This window comes from Salarias fasciatus, chromosome 18, assembly GCF_902148845.1.
Source record: "Salarias fasciatus chromosome 18, fSalaFa1.1, whole genome shotgun sequence".
NCBI classification, from domain to species: domain Eukaryota; kingdom Metazoa; phylum Chordata; class Actinopteri; order Blenniiformes; family Blenniidae; genus Salarias; species Salarias fasciatus.
Genome location: NC_043762.1, coordinates 7,166,166 through 7,187,584, shown reverse-complemented (window position 1 = coordinate 7,187,584; position 21,419 = coordinate 7,166,166). Strand labels below are relative to the sequence as shown.

Genomic DNA, 21,419 nt, shown 5'->3' with positions numbered 1-21,419 from the left:
TTGAGTAGGCTAGTCCTGTAAAATCATTATCGTTATTGCAACTGTCAAATTTGAACTTTAAAGTTTTTCTTTGTTGTTACATAGAGTTAACATAATGAAAATGTTTATTTTCACAAAAATGACCACAATCTCAACATAAAGTCAATTTTAATGAAGACCTCTGGTGAAAAGTTCAGTGAAAACTCCCAGAAAACGTCTTCTAATCTGTTAAGTAAAGAACCACAATCATTACAGTTTTCATTTATACAGCACCAATTACCATCTGAACCAGTTCCGAGTTTAAAAAAAAAAAAACAACCAACAAACCCACATGAGCAAGCATATGTAGGTGTTGGTGGTAAGGAAAAAACTCATTTTCATTGGTAAAAAATCTGCAGTACAATCAGATTTAGACATGTGAGGTTAGAGGAGAGTAAAAAAGAACTGGATGGAGGACAGCAGCACATAATCAGTGTGGTGCAGGCTGAGGGATCAGGCACCACAGACACCACAGTCCGCCTGTTCCTCTACGGCCGTGAGACGAGTTTCGCTGATCGCACCGGCTCAAGCGGAGCCCAAACATGCAGCACAACTGGCCAGTCTAGCAGCTAACGAGAGACAGCATGATGGGAACAACTGACGGAGCTTCAGGATGTGCGTCGGGGAGATTCCCAAATTTTGTTGCATTCGAGGTTTTACATTGTGTTGTTGATAGTGATGATATAGATGAAACAGCAACCATTCCTAGAAGACCCCCATTAAGACGGTTCCATCAAAGGAATTCACCCCATATTGACTCTATTAAAAACATCTAAGTCATGAAACATAAGGCCCGTGGACTACAATCAGTCCTCAAGAGGCTCCAGTCCGGCCGAGCCATCAAGCAAATATGAAAAACTGCAAAGAAAGCACTGACTTTTTGAACAAATTTCTTCAGAGTTGTGGAAACAGCACAGCAATGAGAGCTGAGCTGAGATATTAAGGATGTTGTCATGAGAGCTAGCTAACTAACATTAGCATCACGGTCATGTGAGTTGAGTTTGGAAAAACATGCATAAAACAGATGCCACCTCAGCTGGCTCCTCTCGATGTGGAGGAGTAGCGACTCTGCTCCGAACTCCGCCCTGATGACTGAGCTCCTCACATTATCCCGAAGGGAGCGTCCAGCCACCCTACAGAGGAAGGTCATTTCAGCCACTAGTATCAGTTTATTGACCTTTCGGTCATGTCCCAAAACTCATGACCATAGGTGAGGGTGGGGGTGTAGGTTGACTGGTAAATTAAGAGCTTCGCCTTTCAGCTCAGCTCCTTTTTCACCACGATGACTGATATGACTCCATCACTATAGATGCTGTACCAATCCGCCTGTCAGTCTCCACCTCCATCCGTCCCCCACTTGTGAACAAGACACCAAGACACCTCAACTCCTCCACTTGGGTCAGGGTCTCTCCGCTGACCTGGAGAGGGCAAACCACCTTCTTCTTGTCGAGGACCATGGCCTTGATTTGGAGGTGCTGATCCTCATCTCCATCGCTTCACATTTGGTTGCGAACCGCCCCAGTGCATGATGGTCCAGGTTCCATGAAGCCAACAGGACAACATCATCTGTGAAAAACACAGACGAAATCCTGTGGTCTGTGGTTGAGGTCAGCAGCTTCACACCTCTGCTGTAAGCAGTGTTAATGCAGACCAGCTTTCCCCTCCTGAGGCGCCTGACACCAACCGCTGGTCCTCCTCCATGGCCTCCCCGAACTCCTACCAGACCCGAGTTTGGGCTTGATAACAAGACTCAATAGGACTCCTTCTTCAGCTGGACGGCAACCCTTTCTTCCGTTGTCCACCAACTGGTTCGGGGTTTGCCACGGCAGGCACCTCACGACCACAGCTCTGAGAAGCTGCTTCAACAATGGAGGTGGAGAATATGGCCCACTTGGACTCAATGTCCCCGAGCCTCCCTCCGGATCAGGGAGAAGCTCTATCAGAGGTGGGCTGACAGGGTATTGCGAGATGTTCCCAACAGATGTTCCCCAACAGGGTATTGTGAGATGTTCACAACACGTTTGGGCCTGCCAAGTCTGTCAGGGTTCCTCCTCTGCCAACGAATCCAACTCACCTCCAGGTGGTGATTGGTCAACAACTCTGCTCTTCTCTTCACCCGGTCAGATGACACAACAGCGATGTGGATCAGCGACTTACAGCCAAAGGTTTCCTGGTGCCAAGTGCACTTATGGACACCACCTGTGATTGAACACAGTGTTCATAATGGACAAACTGTGGCGAGCACAGAAGTCCAATTACAGAGCACTGCTTGGGTTCAAATCAGAGAGGCCATGTGTCTCGATCACCCCCCATCCAGGTCTCACTGTTGCTGCCCACGTGGGTGTTGAAGTCCCCCAGTAGAACGATGGAGTCCCCGGTTGGAGCTCTGTCCAGTACCCTCCCAGGGACTCCAAGAAGGCCGGGTACTCTGCACTGCTGTTTGGCCTGTAGGCCGAGACCAAACAGCAGTGCAGAGTACCCGACCCAAAGGCGCAGGGACAAGTCCCTCTCTTTCACTGAGGTGAACTCCAACACATGAGGCTGAGCTGTGTGGGGATAAGCAAACTCCCATCAGCCCACAGCTGGCAACGCCAGAGAAGTGGAGAGTCCAGCCCTTCTCAAGGGATTGGGTTCCAGAGCCCAGCTGTGTGTGGAGGTGAGCTTAAGTAGATCTTGCCAGTACTTCTCAACCTCTCTCACAAGCTCAGGCTCCTTCCTCCCCAACGAAGTGACATTCCATGTCCCTACAGCCAGTCTCTGTGTCCGGGTATCGGGTTGCTGGGCACCCTGCTGTCGACTGCCACCCAATCCACACTGCACACAGCCCCTATGGTTCCCTCGGTGGGTGGTGAGTCCACCAGAGGTCGGGCCTGCGTCGTCTGTTCGGACTAACCCCAGGCCTGGCTCCAGGTTGGGGCCCTGGCACCGCCATACTGGGTAATGTCACAGTCCTTGTTCTGTTATTCTTCAAAGGGGCTTTTGAACTGTCTTTGGTCTGGCCCGTCACCCAGGACCTGTTTGCCATGGGAGGCCCTACCAGAGGCATGAAGGTCTTGACAACATAGCTCCTGGGATCATGCGGGCTCTCAAATTCCTCTGTCACGATAAGAAGGTGGCAATTCAGGGGTGGAGATAAAAATGCATCACATAGAAAAACTTTAAAGTATAAATTTGGGTTATATGGCCTCTGAAATTAAATGAGTTATCAGACATTTGACAACTCAACAAGAATGGTATCAGTTCAAAGTAGTATCATTATGCACAGCTCTAAAGACAAATGAAATCTGATACACAATGGATTAAAAAAAACTGGAAAAACTTAGGGGATTTTTTATTTTCTTGGGGTTTAAAGCCGTTCAACTCAGTTCTGTTTATGTTCTGTCAATTACTGAGTCAGCTTAAGGCGTTCCAATAAAAAACAGACAAAACCCAACGAATTCCACATGAGCACGCATTAGTGGCAGAGGAAAGGAACAGAAAAAGGGTTTTAATGGGTTTAAACCTGCAGCAGAATCAGACATGATGCTGTTAAAGACAGAAAAGAGCTGGATAGAGAGGGACAGACACCTCGTCAATGCTGTGCAGGAGCCACGGAGGAAAACAGAGACCAGATCAGAATGATCATCAGCTGCACATGTTGAGATGTTTGTTCATGATCTGCAGCCCTTATGTCAGCGAGATGCGGCAGGCTCGCCGGCACACTCATTTTTCCATTTCCCTGATGTTCGCACACATTTCCTGACATCCGCTGATGGACAGCGAGTGACGCCGCCGTCACAAGTGTGTCTAAAAAAAAAAAAAAAGATTTGTGTAAATAATTAGCCGAGCTTTTATGAAATCACAGCTGTAATCGGGGGGGTTTTGGATCCGCTGCGAGCTGAATGAGGCCACGAGCTGCTTTCTGTCCTATTTAGAGCAGCCTGCATGGCGAAGGCAGGCGGCGTTGGGGACACGTGGTCAGTGTCTGTAACGGACGACTCTCTGAGCTGCGTCCAGTGATCCGGACAGGAGAAAAAAAAAAGAAAAAAAAAACCAAAACAAGGTTTCTCGTCTTTCTTTTAGGTCCCATTTACACACCGTCCATCTTCTGAGTCGTGAAAACAAACCCTCAGTCCTCCAAGTCCGATCTGATCTGCCTGAAAGTGGTTCTGACTTCCACCAACTGTTCTTTTTCGCAATCTTTAAGCGAGTTTGTGTTGTTTTTTTGTTTGTTTTCCTCAGTGACAGCTGTGCTGTATTAATGCAGATTGATGCCACACTGCTGTCAACGAGACACTCAGAAATCCTGCACCTTCTCTATACTCCGCTCACTCTTCAGGTTTTATTTCCTCACGCTTGTAAAATCCACTTTCCCCAGAAGTCCAACCTTCCTTCCAGTGTAATTCTATCTGCGATTGATCGGGCAGTAATGAGACGACCGCTCCTATTTTTATCTGAACAAAAGACACCTCAAGATGTTTCCTGAACAAAACCCAATCACTCACAAGAGCATTTGTGTTTGAAACCGTCGTTATTCTAATTAAGAATGAACGACATGAAGAGGGGTGATGAAGAAGCATTTCTTAATAAATAAAGGAGGGGAGAATGTGAGCTTTCAGCAGAAAGTTGCAGAATTAATCCCTCTCTCGCTTCGCTCCGGTCTGCACCAGTTGCTCTGTCCTCAACTGCTTTTGTGTATTTTTTTTTTTTTTTCCGGGATTTTCGGTTCCCTGGGGTGAGGGAGTGGAGGAAGTAGGCCACGTGCCGCATAGCTCACTTCGGAGGCGAGGAGTCTGGATCAGCTCGCTCTGTAGCACGGGAGGAGAGGTCGCTCATATATCCTTACTAATTACAGAGGAGAGACAGGCAGGAAGATGAAGAGCGAGGCAGGGAGAGCGGGAGCGGGCTCGGCCTCCGCCGCCACAGGCAGCGCAGAAGCCGCACGCAGGTATGGCGAGCATGTTGTGAAGGTGAAGCAAGGACGGGCAGATACATGGAAATCACAAACACCACATCAAACAGAGGCTTTCTGAACTCACACTCTCTCTTTATTAGGCCAGAGAGGAGCTGATTTTATTCAGCGCGAGTGTGTGAAGATGCTCCCCGACTCTGGAAGGTCAAAGATTTAACTCCTCCGGCCCCAGGCTACTCCTTTTTTGTCTGGAGAAAAAAAAAAAATCCCTAAATTTAGTCAGCAAACAGCTGCAACACTGAGGAATCAGCATGAATAACCTTGGGTGAGACTGATAACAGGCACTTGAGAGTGTTTTGAAAAACAATAAGTCTCCTTATCCTTATCTGCAGATTGTGGTTTGAAAAACTCTTTAAAAAAAAAAAGAAAACTTTAACTTCGGCATGATCAAAGCTGAAGAAGGGGGCCTGTAATTAAGATTCAGGACTGAATATGAATGTTTAATGCAAAAGCAATTTTGAGTCCAAAATTAACCTCAAATGTTTGTTTTTGAAACATCTAGAGTGGGCTGCACCGGTTCTTTATTGTGGCGCAGAGGACGAAAATGTCTATTTTCACAAAATCAAACAATTATTTGTAGTGCTGTCAGTTTTAATCGCATTGATCGCAATTAATCGTGATTAATTCATGGAGAACTGTCAACAATTAACTTTTTTAAAGTTGAGATTAATTGCATTGAAGAATCTAATCCTCAAAAATCAGCCCCAATGTCAGGAAAAAACACTATTATCCTCCAGTTCTTTTCTTTGACCCAATTGGCAGACCTCAATGGATTAATCGCGATTAAAATTGACAGCACTAATTATTTCAGAATATCTGTGTAAATCTGTATAAAACCAATTTTAATGAAACTTTCTTTTGCAAAATGCCCCAAAAACGTCTTTATCTGTTGCGTTCTGAGTGTTTTTCCCCCTGACGGCCAGGCTTTGAGGCTAATGCTAGTTAGCTAGCTTTGATGGCAGCATCACTGATCTCTCAGCTCGGTTCTCAGTGTTCCGCTGTTTCTTCTTCTCTGAAAAAAATCTGTTCAAAAATCAGCTGACATGTTTCCAGTGAGCTTAACGGTTTGGAGGGCTGGACTGGAGCCGCTTGTGAACCGGTTTTGGTTCAGAAGGCCATATGTTTGACACCCAACTTGAAAATATCCATTTTGATTCCAGTTGATTTTTTAACGCAGCTCTATTCGGGCACTTCTTCTTGTTCACTACAAGAAGAAGTTCACTGTTCAGTCGAGTTAATCCTCATTTCAGCAGATCTTGGCCTCTGAAAGTGATTTTTTTTTTTTTTTTTTTTTTTTTTGTAGAAACCGAAATCATTTCTTTTCGGATAAGCTGACTGTCACAAAATTCAATATGAAATCTTTTTTTCTTCCTCTTCTTCTTCTTTTTGACTTCTTCAATCCTTTGGTGTGCTGGCAAATTGGAGCACAGACTTTCATTTTGTGACAATTTATTAAGCCGTTATCAGTTTATCAATCCACAGATAGATTCTTAATGAGAAGCAGCCTAAGCTTGAGACTCGGAGGGTCTTATTAGCACTTCCTCCCCGTGCCCGAGCTCCACCGGCTCCAAGGTTACACAGGAAGTTGTCAACATCGGCCTCCAATTAGCAGCACTGAGGAGTTACACAGTGTTTCATGTCTGGCCTGGGAATCCCGGCATTAACGCCGAGAAGGATGATGTAACTGAAACTCCATTAACCACCGCGGCTCCTTAATCAGTATTTCATTAACATCCCCCCCCGTTTCTCTTCCACTCCCTCCTGCTGAACCTGCTTTAACGCCCCTCCACCTCTCATGTTTAGCTTTTCCCACTCATCCCGCTGCATTCCCTCCCTCCCTCTCCCTCCCTCGCTGAAAATCGTCTGACTCATCCCGTTAATGAGCGGCGGGGAGAGGATGGAAAGACGGGAGGAAAGCAGGGCAGGAGTGAGGATCTGACTCACGTCTCATATGACTCCAGATTAAGCCTGGGAATGTGGTTATTGCTTATCTGTGTCACTTGTTTCACTCGGTGCTGTAATCCTTCCTCTTTTATAAGAAAATGTTGTTTTTTTTCTTTTTCCATTTTAGCTTCATAATACACTTTTTTTTTTTTTTACTTAAGTTAGGAATAAACAACTTGAACCGGTGTTATATTTCACCAGTTTTGATTTTCATGGAGCAGATTTTTACTGATCTTCACTTTTATTGTGCACATTCATCCATTCTCATGCCATGAGTCCAGTGTCTTGCTCAAGGACACTTCCACCTGCGGATGGACGGGGAATCAACCTTTCGATTGAACCGTTTTGCCGACGCTTTATCAGCAGCGTTGCGTAACGTAGGACAGAATACGAAAATCAGCGACAACCGCAAACAGTCCAGGAGAGGGACGAGCGTGACCGTAACGCCGGTATTCCTGGAAGGAAAAGACGTCCGAACATGATACGGAACGGTCCGTCCCTGATTGAAACCAGCCCGATTCATGTCCCCTTACGCAGAGATTACTGGAGTCTCCTCCCTAAATCCTGACACGCCTGAGAGCGAAGGTCAGAATGTCAGCGAGGTGTTTTCCCACCTGATCTCAATTGTTCTGTTTTCACTGTATATTTGTTAAAAAGCTGATTTTAACAGTCGGAGGAACAGTTTCCAGGAAAAGCATCAGGCTGGCCCAGATGTCAGCTTAGAGGAGCTTTGTATGCGTAGCTGCTCTCTCTCTCCCTCTCTCTCTCTCTCTCTCTCCCTCGCTCTCAGACACACACCCTATACTTCCTGAGGTTTTGTATGCATAGCTGTACTCTCTTGTGAACAGGGCTTACTGGTATTAACCCAGTTTCGCTTTTCACGCACGAAGGCCCTTTCCTGGGGGAACGGCCTTGTGGGATGGAGCGAGAGGAGTGGAGGATTCTGGGAGGCTGGAGTGAGCGACTGCCAGTACTTTGTATGAATGTCAGGGCCTTTTCATCACATGGTGAAACAAAAGGTGGATTCTCCCCGAGTGGTTTCCACGGAAACCGTGCCCAAAGAAAGTCTGGTACACGCTAAGAAAGGTCACGGCGGGAGCTGACCCCCCGCTGACCTCTCTGTCTTTATGAAGTGTCAAAATTCATTTTCTAAACTTCTGTCTTTCTCGTGCGGTTTATTTCAAGGTGTTTACTTTGTCCCGTGTCCTCGCCGTGCAGGTGCCGCTGAGCCAGGAGTGCATGAAGGCCATGATGAGGATGACCTACTGTCCCCACTGCCGCGGCATGGCCTCCGCCAGGCCCTGCGCCAACTACTGCAGCAACGTCATGAAGGGCTGCCTGGCCAACCAGGCGGACCTCAACACCGAGTGGAGGCATCTGGCAGGTGGGGGGCTCACACACACACACACACACACACACACACACACACACGGATCCAGTCCGGCCATATGTCAGCTCAAAGGCGTCACGTTCATAAAAGTGCATTTCTGCGCCGATGCGCTCCATGTGAAACGCTCGGACCTCCGTGTGCGCAGAGACCATGATGCAGGTGGCCGACCGGCTGGACGGAGCCGCGGGCGTCGACAGCGTGATCCTCGCTCTGCCCTACCGGATATCTGAGGCCATGGCCACCATGATGGACAGTATAGAGAACATCAACAGCAAGGTCAGAACACACACTGCTTATAAATGCAGCTATTTCATCAAAAAAGAAGAAAAAAAAAAAGATGTTGGAGTTGTTGCTCTGACAACATTTGAGCCTGAACTTCTTTTTTTTCGTTCGTTGCTGGAGTTTATCGCCTGGCTTTATGTCGACACTTATCACCTGCGCTGGTTCTCCATCCGTCGTGTTTTAAAGCTCCACATTCCTAATGTGAAATGAAGGGATGTGAGTCATAAAGCAGCCTGCAGGCCAAGCCTTTACTTCACTCTTTAATGGTGTTTGGGCTCCACTTTTATACGCTCCTTTAAAAGCAACTGGCAGCAATGAAAGACTGACTGACTTGTTTGGTTAAGGTGGAAAATAAAAGTAGATTGTAAGTGGAAACACAAAGCTTCCCGTGTGCCGTGCGGTGAGTGTGAGGTGAGCTGCAGACGGGCGGACCCCCCCCCCCCCCCCCCCCCTCCTCACCCCGACCTGCTTGGGAATGGCGGTCACACGCGGCGTCGGTGTCTGATCCTCATCTCCCGCAGGAAGTGCTGCGTCGGAAAGTCAGTCGATGCTGTAGCAATATCGCATTGGGAAGATTATCTCCTATTTACATAATCTGTTGATGTCAGGAGCCATATGCTGTGTTATGTGTGTGTGTGTGTGTGTGTGTGTGTGTGTGTGTGTGTGTGTGTACAGTGTAACACTCACTCACTTTGTTTGATATATAGCAGAGAAAATCGATGCGTTGTGGAAACAGATGTGACTTTGAGCTTACGGCGGGATTATTTCCCGGCGACGTGTGAAGGTTCAAAGGCCCGACGCTCTTCCTCCAAGCAGGGCCGATTGGGCGACAGATTGACTGCAGTCTCTCTGTCTTCCCAGGGCGCCGTATATGAAATGTAAGCCCCGCAGGGACGAGTGCTACTTTCTGAGCTGTGAATCACTCGGCTAAAGTCGGGCTGTGATTGACTCCCGAGGTCATGAAATCGCCACCAGCGCCTGTCGCCACCATCTCTCGTTGGCAGATGTGTTTCCACACGCGTGCTCGGAAATTCTCCCGCAATTTTCCTCCTCTTCTTTCACCTTCGCCTTTGATTTTCCGTCTCATCGTTCTTCCCCAGCTGTTCCAGGCGTGTGGAAACCTCCGGGCCGGAGGGACCAGCAGCACGGGGGACGAGGACAGCGTGAAGCGGGGGAAGGTCGCGGCGGAGGACGGGCTGGAGGCCAGCTCCGGCAAGATGGAGAAGCTGGTCAGTGTCCGTCCAGCTCAACTCCCGTCCCGGGTTTCATGGCTTGACGACGAGCCGACGGGTTCCGACGGTCTCCGTCTCTCCTGCAGGTGACCGACGTGACCATGAGGCTGAGGGACATGCAGCCGTACTGGGTTTCCCTCCCGAGCGTCCTCTGCAGCGACCGAGTGGCCACGGGAACCGGGGCCGAGGACAAGTGCTGGAACGGCATGAATCGAGCCAGGTATGGCTGTCAGCGAGGGTCCGGCCGGTTCTGACCCACAGGCCTTACATTGGACACCCCCAAACTCTGAAATGACCGATCAGTTGAAGCGCTTCAATGGAGCGTGTGTGTGTGTGATCCAGGTACCTTCCGGAGGTGATGGGCGACGGCCTCGCCAGTCAGATCAACAACCCCGAGGTGGAAATCGACATCACCAAGCCAGACATGACAATACGCCAGCAGATAATGCAGCTGAAGATCATGACGCACCGCCTGAAGAATGCGCTCAACGGCCAGGATGTGGACTTTCAGGACACCAGTGAGTGATTAGAAAACCCAGAAGTTTCGAAAGACCGTTTACAAGGAACTTCATCTCGGATGATTCACGGATGATCGAAGCACTTTAACAAGTTCCAGCTTAAAAAAAACACCAAACATGGTCATTTAGCGCAGCACACTTCTGTCTTCCATTTCACAAAATGGCACAAGCGATATGGTTAGTGTTAAGATTGGATTTTAAAGGCTTTTCTCTTAAATCAGATTGTCCTTCTCCATGACTGAAGTGGTATTTTGTTCCTTTATGTAATTAGATTCTCACATGGTTTTGCTTTTTCTCTTCTTTTTATTTTCTGGGGCCTGCACCTGGACGATAAAATTTTAGGGTTTTTTTTTTCTTTTTTTCTTTTCTGATTGGGTTTGCTTTGTCTCCAATAATATGAAATATCAACCGGTGTTTCTTTTTGGAAAAAGTGAAACTATTACTATAATTATAGTATATATTGTGGCATGTGTTCTGAAAAGCAATGCACTGGCATGTTTTGAATTAAATTTCTTTATTAGTCCAAGTGATAAATTTGTCGTCGGATTGAACTCCGCCTCTCCGTCCGCAGGTGATGACGTGAGCGGTTCAGGAAGCGGCATGTGCACCGACGACTCCTGCTCCCGAAGCCCCCGCCTGGTGGCCCCGGCCACCGACCGGCCCGTGCTCTACCCCTACCTCCCCGAAAACAAGGAGGTGAAGGGCTCGGCGGCGCGGCGCCTCCCCTCCGTCGCCTCCTGCCTGCTCCCGCTGCTCCTCCTGCTGCTGCGACTATAATCCTGAAGGAGGCGTGGAACCAACCGGGACTGAGTCTGGGGGGGGGGGGCGGAGTTCAAACAGGAGGGAGGAGAAGCTGGGGGATTAGTTACTTTTGCCAAAACTGAATAAGTTTAACTAAACAACAACAAACCAGTCGCTCGGATGGACTTCCTTTGGTTTTGGATTAGAACAAAATGGAAATTTCACTTCATCAATGTTTCTTGTCTTCTCCTCTCAGTATATTGATGACTCCGTTAGAGCTGGTCTTTTTTTCTTTTCTTTTTTTTTTTTTGCATCTTCCTCGGTTTTCTCTCTGGCGTTTGGGACTGGACGTGTGGGAGTGTTGTGGTCGCCGCCCGTTGGTGTTGACACCACTGAGAGAGTCGGAATGCTGCCTTGCGGTGGCACGTCTTAAAATTCCCCTGAGGATTATTTATTTATCGACTGATAATCAATAAAACCCCAAACTGATTTAGTCACACAAAGATATTTATAGAGACGCAAAAATTCACAGAAAGCAGAAGCTGAAAGTATTAAAGCGGCGATAACGTTTGAAGGAGGATAATCTGGACTGCAGCAGACCTCCTCATGCATTAAGCCTCACAGTATCCTTACTCTCTCTCTCTCTCTCTCTCTCTCTCTCTCTCTCTCTCTCTCTCTCTCTCTCTCTCTCTCTCTCTCTCTCACTCTGCATCAGCACTTTTTGCCATTTCATCATGGAGGCTTTAATAACAGCCCTGATCACATTTACACTGACATGATGGTCTGACATGAGAGGAACACGGCCCGTCGTCCCCCCCTCCATCCGTTCACCCATCCCAGCATCCCCTCCGCCCCCTGCTGAGGCAGTCCCCCCCCCCCCCCCCCCCCCTCCCTCCTCCGCCCCCCACTGGCAGTGTAGCACCACCTCCAGATTCGTAAAGCCCCCGGTCTCGGATGACTCCCTCCACATGATATCTGCGGATTCGGGGGTGTCGGTGTCCGATCGGCCTCACGCTGAGCGACTCCTGTGATTTTTTTTTTTTTTTTTTTTTTGTAGCAGAACAGAAACGTACACAGAAGCAGAGACACTGCAATCTTGCTGCACTTTTCTTTTTCTTCCCTCCAGTAATCCTTCTACGATCACGAAACGGAGCAACACTATAATATGCATAATTTCCTGTGTACCCTGAGAAGGTCCAGTGATCCTGTGATTAGTAACATTACTTCAGTGTCAAAGGTTTTCCTGTGTAATTACAGCGATGATTCATTTCACAGAACCAGCCGCACCGTGCACGTCTTTGAAAAGTACTACTATTTCTATGGCGAGACAAAACATTGTACATACTTTTGATTGCTTCTTTGTTGTTGTTTTCTTTTTTTTTTCCTAGAGAAAAATAGTCAGTTAGGCACCAAAATTTTCTAAGAGGTCAGATCATAGTTTTATTTGCCCTCATCTGTCAGAGTATCTGCATCTGCAACTTTTCTATATCAGTGCCTCTTTTCTCCCCAGCCCGTCTCCCGCTACCCTTTCCCCCCCCGCTCATCAGTTATAATGACCTTTAAAGCTTCTCCATGACGGCAAAGGCAATACGACGATGACACAGCGCTTCATTACGTGTCGTCCTGACTGGGATTGCTGTGGGAACACAGGAAGCACGCGGCGCATTTTAAAACCCAGACGTGTGGGAGGAGCGCCGCGTGCGGGCTGATGGGACAAATGCTCGCGCGTGAGTGTGTACTTGTGTTTGATCGACAGAGGCAAAAAAAAAAAAAAAAAAAAAAAGGGGGGGGGGGGGACGGACTTCAGAGCGTTTGTAAATCTGGTTTGGACGGCGCGGCGAGGAAATCTATTGAAATGCATCTGGCTAAACTTGTGTGATGGAGTGCCATTAAAGTGACAGCAATGGGAGACTAATATAGCTCATTTTTCAAAAATAGTATAATCCAGCTCCTGCTATCAGAGCTCACGAGCTGTATTGATGATATCTGTGCTGTCAGAACTGCTCGTGGGCTGCGAGATGGAAGGTGCAACAGTCTTCTTTTAAGTATGCCTTTCCTTGCGTTGCGCACCGGTACAATCCACTCCGACTCATGTTGTTAAAAATAATCTATATGCAAGCAGACAGCTGCTGATACCGCAGACCCGTTCGGCTCGGCCAGGGCGCGAGGAGAACACGTGTCAGGCTCTTCGGAGAGGCTTGATTAGTGAGCGATGCGTTGCCGTGTGAGCGCGCCCGTCTGTCCGCCCGTCCCTGATGAAGGACTCTGCCTGTGACTGCCTTCCAGACGCTGAGACTCTAAAGAGAGAGTTATTGTGTTCTCGGTTGTTCCGACGGGGATGGGAAAACACACTCTTTGACAGTTTGCGAGCGCGCCGCATGTCGCTGACCCCCGGAGGGAATTTCTGAATATGAATGTGAAAGTAAACACACGCGGGCCTGTAAAGAATCAGAAAGTTCTCCAGCTGTGATGGTGACATTCCAGTTCAAAGATGACTTTAGACTCACAGCTTCAGCTTCAGTGACGGCCTCACAATGTCATGGGCTGAAATTTGCACACACACACACACACACCCATCCCCCACCCGCTCCTCCTTCACTTTTTGATCTCATTAATTTGTTGTTCAAAGCCCCCCCTCGTCCCCTCCCTTTTATAAAACCTGCACTTTTATGAGGCCAATAAATGGCATTGTCTGCACAAAGACATCACAAGATGGTCGATCGATGCGCGAGTCAACACCTTCCAGAAACGACTATTGATTGGGGATGCGTGCGTGCGTGCGTGTGTGTGTGTGTGTGTGTGTGTGTGTGTGTGTGTGTGTGTGTGTGTGTGTGCGTGTGCGTGTGCGTGCTCGCGTGTGTGTATGCAGATAGATATGGCCCAGCGAGATGTCTCCTGTTTGACAGTGGTGCAACGGTGTAAATAAGAAGGCCGTGGGTTTGAGGCCGGGCGCCCGGCCTGCCTTCACACGGCGCCGCAAAGCTGATTATTCAACCAACTTTATTCAACACTGACTTCAGAAACGGAGGCATTTCTGAAAGGAGCCAATTTACCAGGGGGGGAAAAAAAGTTATTTTTTCCTGTTTTAATTGACATTGGTTTTATTGTTATCAGAAATCGATGGAAAGTTTGTTCTTATGGTGACGACAGATGCCAGAAAAGAGGTTGAAAAAAAAATATCTAAAAATGTCTCATTTGCTGTTGTACCTGAAATCTTGTGTCAATTATATACATTGTAAGATTTTCAACACGTCTGCGTCCCGTTTTTTTTTTTAATGCTGTGGATGTTTTGTGGCTCACCCGTCTGCCCTCTGTGTCCACTTCATCCAAGTCAGACTTTCAGGGGAACGGCTCATCAATCCACTGCCTTTAAGCCCATGAGCAACACCAAATGACCTGACCTGCCTGCTTTTGGACCGTGGAGGCAAACCGGATAAAAACCAAAACGGGCCCAGGAAGAGCGTGCAAACATCACACAAATCTGGGAGTGCAGGCACTCAACAGTCGCATATGGTGGATTGAGAAAACAAAGATAACATCACAAATAAAGATCATAACACAGCGGTGTCAAACATAAGGACAAAACCGCAGCAGTCTCATCTGTTCAGTGCATGTTTTTGTGTTTCCAGACCTGCAAACACAGCAGAGCAGCAGTGGGAAGATTGACTGACAGGCTGAACGCCGCTCCATCAGAATCCGGCAGCATTAGCACACGAGCTAGTGACTGAATGAACGGGTGAATTATCATCTTGTTCAAGACGGCGAAGCCACGGCTGACCTTTATGGCTCCAAGTGATAAATAATCATCGGTCGATTGACAGGTTTTCTAATGCTGAGGAATGGGAGAACGTCCTGTCAATATTTAATGCGTGATCGCTACTGTTTGCTGGAAAAATGACCAAAAATAGACGTTTCAGGTCAGTGTTCATGCGCTGAGTTTCAGCAGATTATCAGCAGGTAATCTCACATCATTTACACACATTATGCACACATTTATGATTTGTTTATGTGAATGCGCCAATCATGAGCCAGAACACAAATCATGGAAAATACGTCACTATAAGGACTTTAATTAGTGAAATCCGAAGCATTTCTGCTGAAATGTAGAAAACAAATTTTTAAAAAAAGCAAGAAAAACCCATTGTTACATTAGGTCAATAGTTTCCTTTCAGGGAATTATTTCATTGCATTTAATCTTTTTCATGGGTAACTGAACAAAAAACTTCTGGGATCAAGTGTGTTGCTCATGGGAAACTATCAGTGAGATTTAAACCTGCAAATCCGCCTCAGTCCTGAGGTGCCGCTGGGTCTTTTAGATTTGCCACCTCTGCACACTGCCAGTCATTTTTCTGAGGTTTGTCTTTAGTCCAGTGCACACACATGCATTCAGACAGCTTCGCTCTCACTTATTGATTGTGTCTGAAGCTTTTTGCCTCCTGTCTTACTGGCGGCACACACACACACACACACACACACACACACACACACACACACACACACACACACACACACACACACACACACACACACACACACACACACACACACAGCCTCTTTTCTCCCAGCTTACCCTTTGCTTTACAGCACTTTTATGAGTGACTGCCTCTCAACCTTACATGCTCTCCCCTGTTTGAAATATCAGCTCCACGGGGCCGGAGACGCGTCAATAGCGTTTCCTCACTGCAGTACACCTGCTTTTACCTCCAGGCTCCATCATGACTTACTGGACCAGGTCACTAAAGATCCTCTGAAACATGAGCGTTTTCAAGTGATCTGGTACGTTTTTTGAATATGTCTCTATTCCAGTGCAAGCCAGTCAAACTACTTCAGTTTAAATTCATGTAAAGTATAGAAAATTTGCTTGCTGACATACCAAACTATGTAATGTTACATTATAGAGAGACCATTAAAAAAAGCTGGGTAGACATAATGTCTCTCTGCTTTCCTCCTCCTTTTTCAATGTATAGAAAGTGTGAAATGTCTGTAGTTTTAAATGTATCTGTCAAATCTGGACATGCAGCTGAAGATATCCAATTCATTTTCAGACTAATCTTTCCACCTTAGAGAGAATTTTGTCCCGTTGTACATTCCTTTTAGTTAAGAAGACATATTTCTCTCCCACCGTCTTCCTCTCTTTCGTGGGACTTTGTGATGTTCCTCCTCTGTCTCCCTTTTTTGTCTCAATCAATTTCTCTGATCTCCAGCAGTCTGACTTCTTACATAATTTCTACTTCAGAGTATAAATCTGAGATCAAGCTTCTCCCCTCTGCTTCTGTCAGATGGCTGAATTTGAAATGAGTCAAACTGCTTGAAGCTGTGGAGCTGAATGAACACACTGCCATCCAGTGGAGGGAAGCTCTCTGCACTGCAGCGGAAACAATGAGGGAAACTCATTGAATTACTTGGAGTTTGCTAAATTGTTAATGTCATTTATATATCTCAATATTTTACTATCATTTAACATAATTTCAGTAAGGAAAATAAATTAAAATAGACATATTGTTATGGGTAAATAAAAAAAGGGTTGACCCAGATCACTAATTTGTTATGGTTTGTGTGTGGAAAATGTAATTATGGCATCCATTATCCTCACAAATGTGAAAATCCTGCTCAAATTTAACACATCTCAATGTAGCACCAGTAGAATTAATGGAGCATTAATTTTAAAGCACTGGAAGAAATAAATAACGAACCAAATATGGTCTCTTTCCTAAGTAAGGGTTAAAAAAACCCCAGTAAAGTTCATTTTTTGTTTTGTTTTGTTTTAATAAAACTATTGTCTGTAAGCTAATTAAAGTAAACCAGACAATCATGCAATGACAGGCATGATGGATGTGGAAAAAGTTTCCCAAAATAAGATAATTTTGAGTCTCTGGAATGGTAATCCCATATTTCTGGGACGTTTGTTGTGATGCCGAACACTTTGTGTTTCCTGCTGTAGTGTAGTAAAGTAAACAATCCAGCCTTCGGATCACACTTCAACAGAGAAGATGGGCTATTCTGTGCAGGAGGACTCACCGACAGAGCAAGAGTCTTTCCAACATAATATCCTGCTTGTTGTCTTTTCCTTTGTAGATCTGTTTTGCCTTACTAGCTAATATCTTCTGCTATTGAAAACAATAACACATTAAAGCCAAACTGGGTTAATTCAGGGGCCGGCTGTCACTACCATTGTGTTCAGCTGTGACTGGGAGAGGAGATCGCTTTCCTGATGGAGAGGGCGTCTTTTTAATCAGACCTCTACTCCACTGTGGTGCTGGATCGTAGCTCAAGCTGCCCAATCCACCCAGCCTTCCGACTCCGCTCTATCCAGCTTTGGCCGCTCACCTGCTTCTGCCTGCTTTTGGATTAATGTGCAACCTGCATGTTTGGCTTTTCGGATCTAGCCCCAGCACAGCCTTCTCTGGAGGATTCAGCTCTCAGACACTGTGTTCTCTGCCAACATTTGCCAACTGAAGGAGTTCCGAAAGGAGCAGTGGGAAAACGGCAAAGTGGACAAACTGAAGGAGGAACTCCTGTGGATGTCTCAACGCTTGCAGGCTCAAAGACACAGGACAGACAGGGTCAAGGCAGGAAGCAGGACCCATTTTACTCAAACTGAACCCTCAAACGAGAAGGGAGCGACCTGGAGGGGAAGCTCAGAGACACAGACTGCAACTCGCCTGATTACCTGGAGGAAAATGAGAGACTCCTCTGAACAACTGATCAAGAAAGTCAGGAGCTCCAGAGAGAAGAAGAAAGGAGGGTGAAGCACAGAGCTCTGGAGGAGGTGGTGGAGCAGAGAAAGAAGGTGGAGGATGAGAAGGAGGTCCTGCTCACTGTTCAGAAGACCCTCCAGTCTGAGAAGAAGGTCCTGAGATGCCAATTCTGCTGCGTGAGAAGATCAGGCTAGAGGAGGCCACCAGGGTCTTAGATTAGGCAATCAGAAAAGAGGGAAAACAAGAGAAAAAGAGGCTATGGGAGGGTGGTTAGCAAAACAGAATCAGCAGGAAAGAAGTGGACGAAACCAAGACGGTTGTCACTGTGGACAATGACGACCTGGTGCAGGTTGTTCCAGAAAAAGAAGAAGTGTGACCATGGTCAATAACAAGGAGGAGGCTGTGGGACCGCTCACTTCTACCGAGCATGGAAACGCTAACCGCTAATCCCCCACCAGCACCAGAATGTGGGTTTTCTCCAGGTACTCTGGTTTCCTCACAACTCACATTTAATCTGAGAGTTCAAAAACAACTTATTAACATTATGGTGGATGCAATGTGCATAAAACATTGAAACTAACAAAAACTTGAACAGAGACACTTTGATTTTATTCAATTATATGAAGGAAAACGCAGAAAGAATAGACAGGCTGAAAGGTCAATGGCTTTATAGTGTGTTAAGATTGTGCATCATGTGTTAGAAAAGTGAGTAAAGTGATTATTAAAGTGACTAACTACTTTTGAAAGAGGTAATCAGTAAAGTAACTGGATTAGTTTCTTGGAGAAGTAATCAGTAACTATAGCAGCACTGCTATATTATAAAAAAGTGACTAACTGAAACTACTGTTCCATAAAAATGAACCTGAATGAATCACTTATGTTAATGAAATTGTTTTTTTTCCATGTTGCTTCAAACTTGTTGCAGGTTGTGAGGCTCATGCTGCAGATCCCTGCTTTTTCTCCAAAATCCTGAGTGAGCCAGAATTCCTCCACAGTGCTGTGAAAGACTCATCGCAAGTTATCACAAATGCTTGATTACAGTTGTTGCTGCTGAGGGCGATCATCCAAGTCATTACTGGGTTTGAGGGACAGACAGTGTTTACACAGGGCCCAGTAGGATTAGGTATTTTTTCTCCCATAATACAAACTCTTCATTAAAAAAATGCTTTTTGTGTTTTGTGTGTTTGCAACTCCATCACCGACATTAAAATCCTTTTCCATGAACGTTGAACCTGCTGGGTGGGACTTGCTGTGTTCTTTGGCTGAATGTTTAAGTCCATAATTTCCGCAGCCTGGAGACGGTGCTGCACTGAAAAGGTGAACCGTCATTCTGTAGGTTTGACATTGTGAGCTTGTCCCACCGCTTTTCCACCAGACTAAGTGCAAGTAATCCCTGTCTTTTCCATCGACAAGAAACTGATGGAACATCTTTTCTATATGCCTGAACCTTAGGTCAGTTAGTCAGATTGTTTACTGAGTCTGGTCCTTGGAGAAGATGATCATTGAGACTTGTTCCATTGTATTTGGCTGAACAATCAAATATGACACACAGTTTTGTTGACTTTTTTGAGCGATAAATCCCATGGTGGAGGATGTACCATTTTTCACCTTTTGGTCCTTCATTTTGTAGTTTTTCGACATCTCTTTCAGTTATGTCATTCGTGTATGCAACATGGTCCCTTTGTATTTCTCATCCTTGAGAAACTTTCACTTTAAATGTTGGAGTCTAATTTCTGTAAGCCTTTTGTGTTTGTTTTGCTTTATTCCATCCTCGGTTTCATCTAGAAAAATCAGATGGTTTTGTGAGACTGTGTCCTTAAAATGTGACTGAAGAACATTTATCAGATCTATAGGAGTCACAGGAAATAATTATTTTACTGTAACTCTGTGGCTCAAACTTGTTTCAGTTTCTTTAAGCTCTGATGTGGAGCCACCAGCAATGCTCTACCTCAGAGCTCTCAGTATTGTAAATAGCTCACTGTCATTTCTGAGAAGAACCTGTTTTGGAGTTAAAGTTCTGGGACAGTTAAATCCAATGAGTCGTCCAACATCACAGCTCATCAGTGGTGGTATTTTGTCAACAATCTCTGACAGGCGGGGTATTGCTTTGTCGTTTCATTTGTAGGTATGCTGTTACAGTTAAATGGGATGTAGTCCTTTGTATAAGAGAGTGGAAGGTCGATGTGAACATCTGAGTTGTAGCCTCTCACACACAACCCTGACACTCTCTAACTTTTAACCATTATGTGAACTGCCAGCATTGTGGTTAGCTTTTGCTACGTTGGATGGGAGTCTGTCTGTAATTGGTTCAGTACCTCCTCACTGACAAATTTGTTGTCACTTTGGGAGTCTAAAGCGAACACTAACTGCTCTGCTGTTTGAATTTGCTTTATCAGCTTTAACAGAAGCTTGTGTTGCAAAGACTTAAGTTGCAGATCTTTTTGATTTAACCTCTTTTGAGTGTGTCTTTACAGGTCACAGGCAATTTCCATCTCAAGTGCTACGAATTCTGCAAAATCCTAAAAGGAGGGGAGATCTCCACTTTCCATGAGAGCAACTGTGACCTGGCGATTACAACGTGTCTCAAGCCATTCTGGAAGCTTTCACAATAACTTTTGGTTCTCCTCACAGCCTCTTATCTCCAAGCCCTTTGCATGTGCTGTTGCTTGCAGACAGGCGGTGAGAAAGTCAGAAAATGTCCGTAAACCTTCTGCGTCCTTTGAGTGGATTTAGGGCCACTCTGACAGTTTGTCTCTGAATGTCTATTAAACAACAAAAGGCTGATGTCAAGTCTTTTCCATGCATCTCTGCATGCGTCTTTCACAGCTGTGAATTGTGCCCTCGTTTAAGTGTTGGACCAGCGACATACCTTTTTAACAAATGCAGCTTGTCAGCAGGAGATATTCCTTTGGTGTACACAAGTGAGATAAAGGATGCCTTTCATTCGATGCAGCTGATTGTATCTCCGCTGAACACCACTGTCACCGGTATATTCTGTTTGCAGCTATGCTGTCTTGCGAGCTTCAGCCAGCTGGGAAATGCCTGTGGAAGGCGATGGACACGAGGATGGAAATGTTGTACAGGAATGGATGCATATTGCTGCATGGGCAGACAACATGAACCTGCAGATGGCAGTGGGAACTTGTTGTGCAAAGCTTAAAGTGACAAGAGAAGTCACATAGGTGTGTGGCATTAACTGACTGTTCATATCAACCTTCAGTTCCATGTCATAAATCTCTAATTTTGAATATGCAGCTTGCCTTTCCTTTTCTGCTTTTAAACACTGAAGTCCAGATTTTTTTGCATCTAATTCCCTCCTGTGTTTCTCTTCCATTTCTCTTAACTTTTCCCTTTGATTTCCTCCTGTGTGATTTTAAACTGAGCTTCCTTTGCAGCTAGTTCTGCAGCTGCATCAAGTCTTTTTGACAGCAATGCTTGCTTCAGAGTGATAAATTGACTGTGATGCAGTACCAAATGTGGACTTGGTGTGAGTGTGTTTATAAGTTGATATTCACAATGTCTTTCTTGTTTTCATCATACAAACACTCCGAAATGATTTCCATTTGCCATCAATTCACAAGTCACATTTAGCATCTTTTGACGTGAGATGGTGCATTACGCTCTTAGTTCATTGTATAGTTTCAT

The 21,419-nt window shown here is 45.9% G+C and overlaps 1 protein-coding gene across 1 annotated transcript in view; it reads left to right on the top strand.

The window, feature by feature from the left end:
- LOC115405113 (glypican-1-like) overlaps positions 1-11,149 on the top strand; it is a 57,474-nt gene extending 46,325 nt beyond the window's left edge. The window contains exons 5-10 of the mRNA XM_030114575.1: positions 8,132-8,297; positions 8,449-8,579; positions 9,686-9,814; positions 9,904-10,037; positions 10,160-10,335; positions 10,907-11,149. Of these exons, the coding sequence (XP_029970435.1) occupies positions 8,132-8,297; positions 8,449-8,579; positions 9,686-9,814; positions 9,904-10,037; positions 10,160-10,335; positions 10,907-11,112 (942 nt within the window). The 3' untranslated portion in view covers positions 11,113-11,149. The remainder of the gene's footprint in view (positions 1-8,131; positions 8,298-8,448; positions 8,580-9,685; positions 9,815-9,903; positions 10,038-10,159; positions 10,336-10,906) is intronic.
- The last annotated feature ends 10,270 nt before the right edge of the window (positions 11,150-21,419 follow it).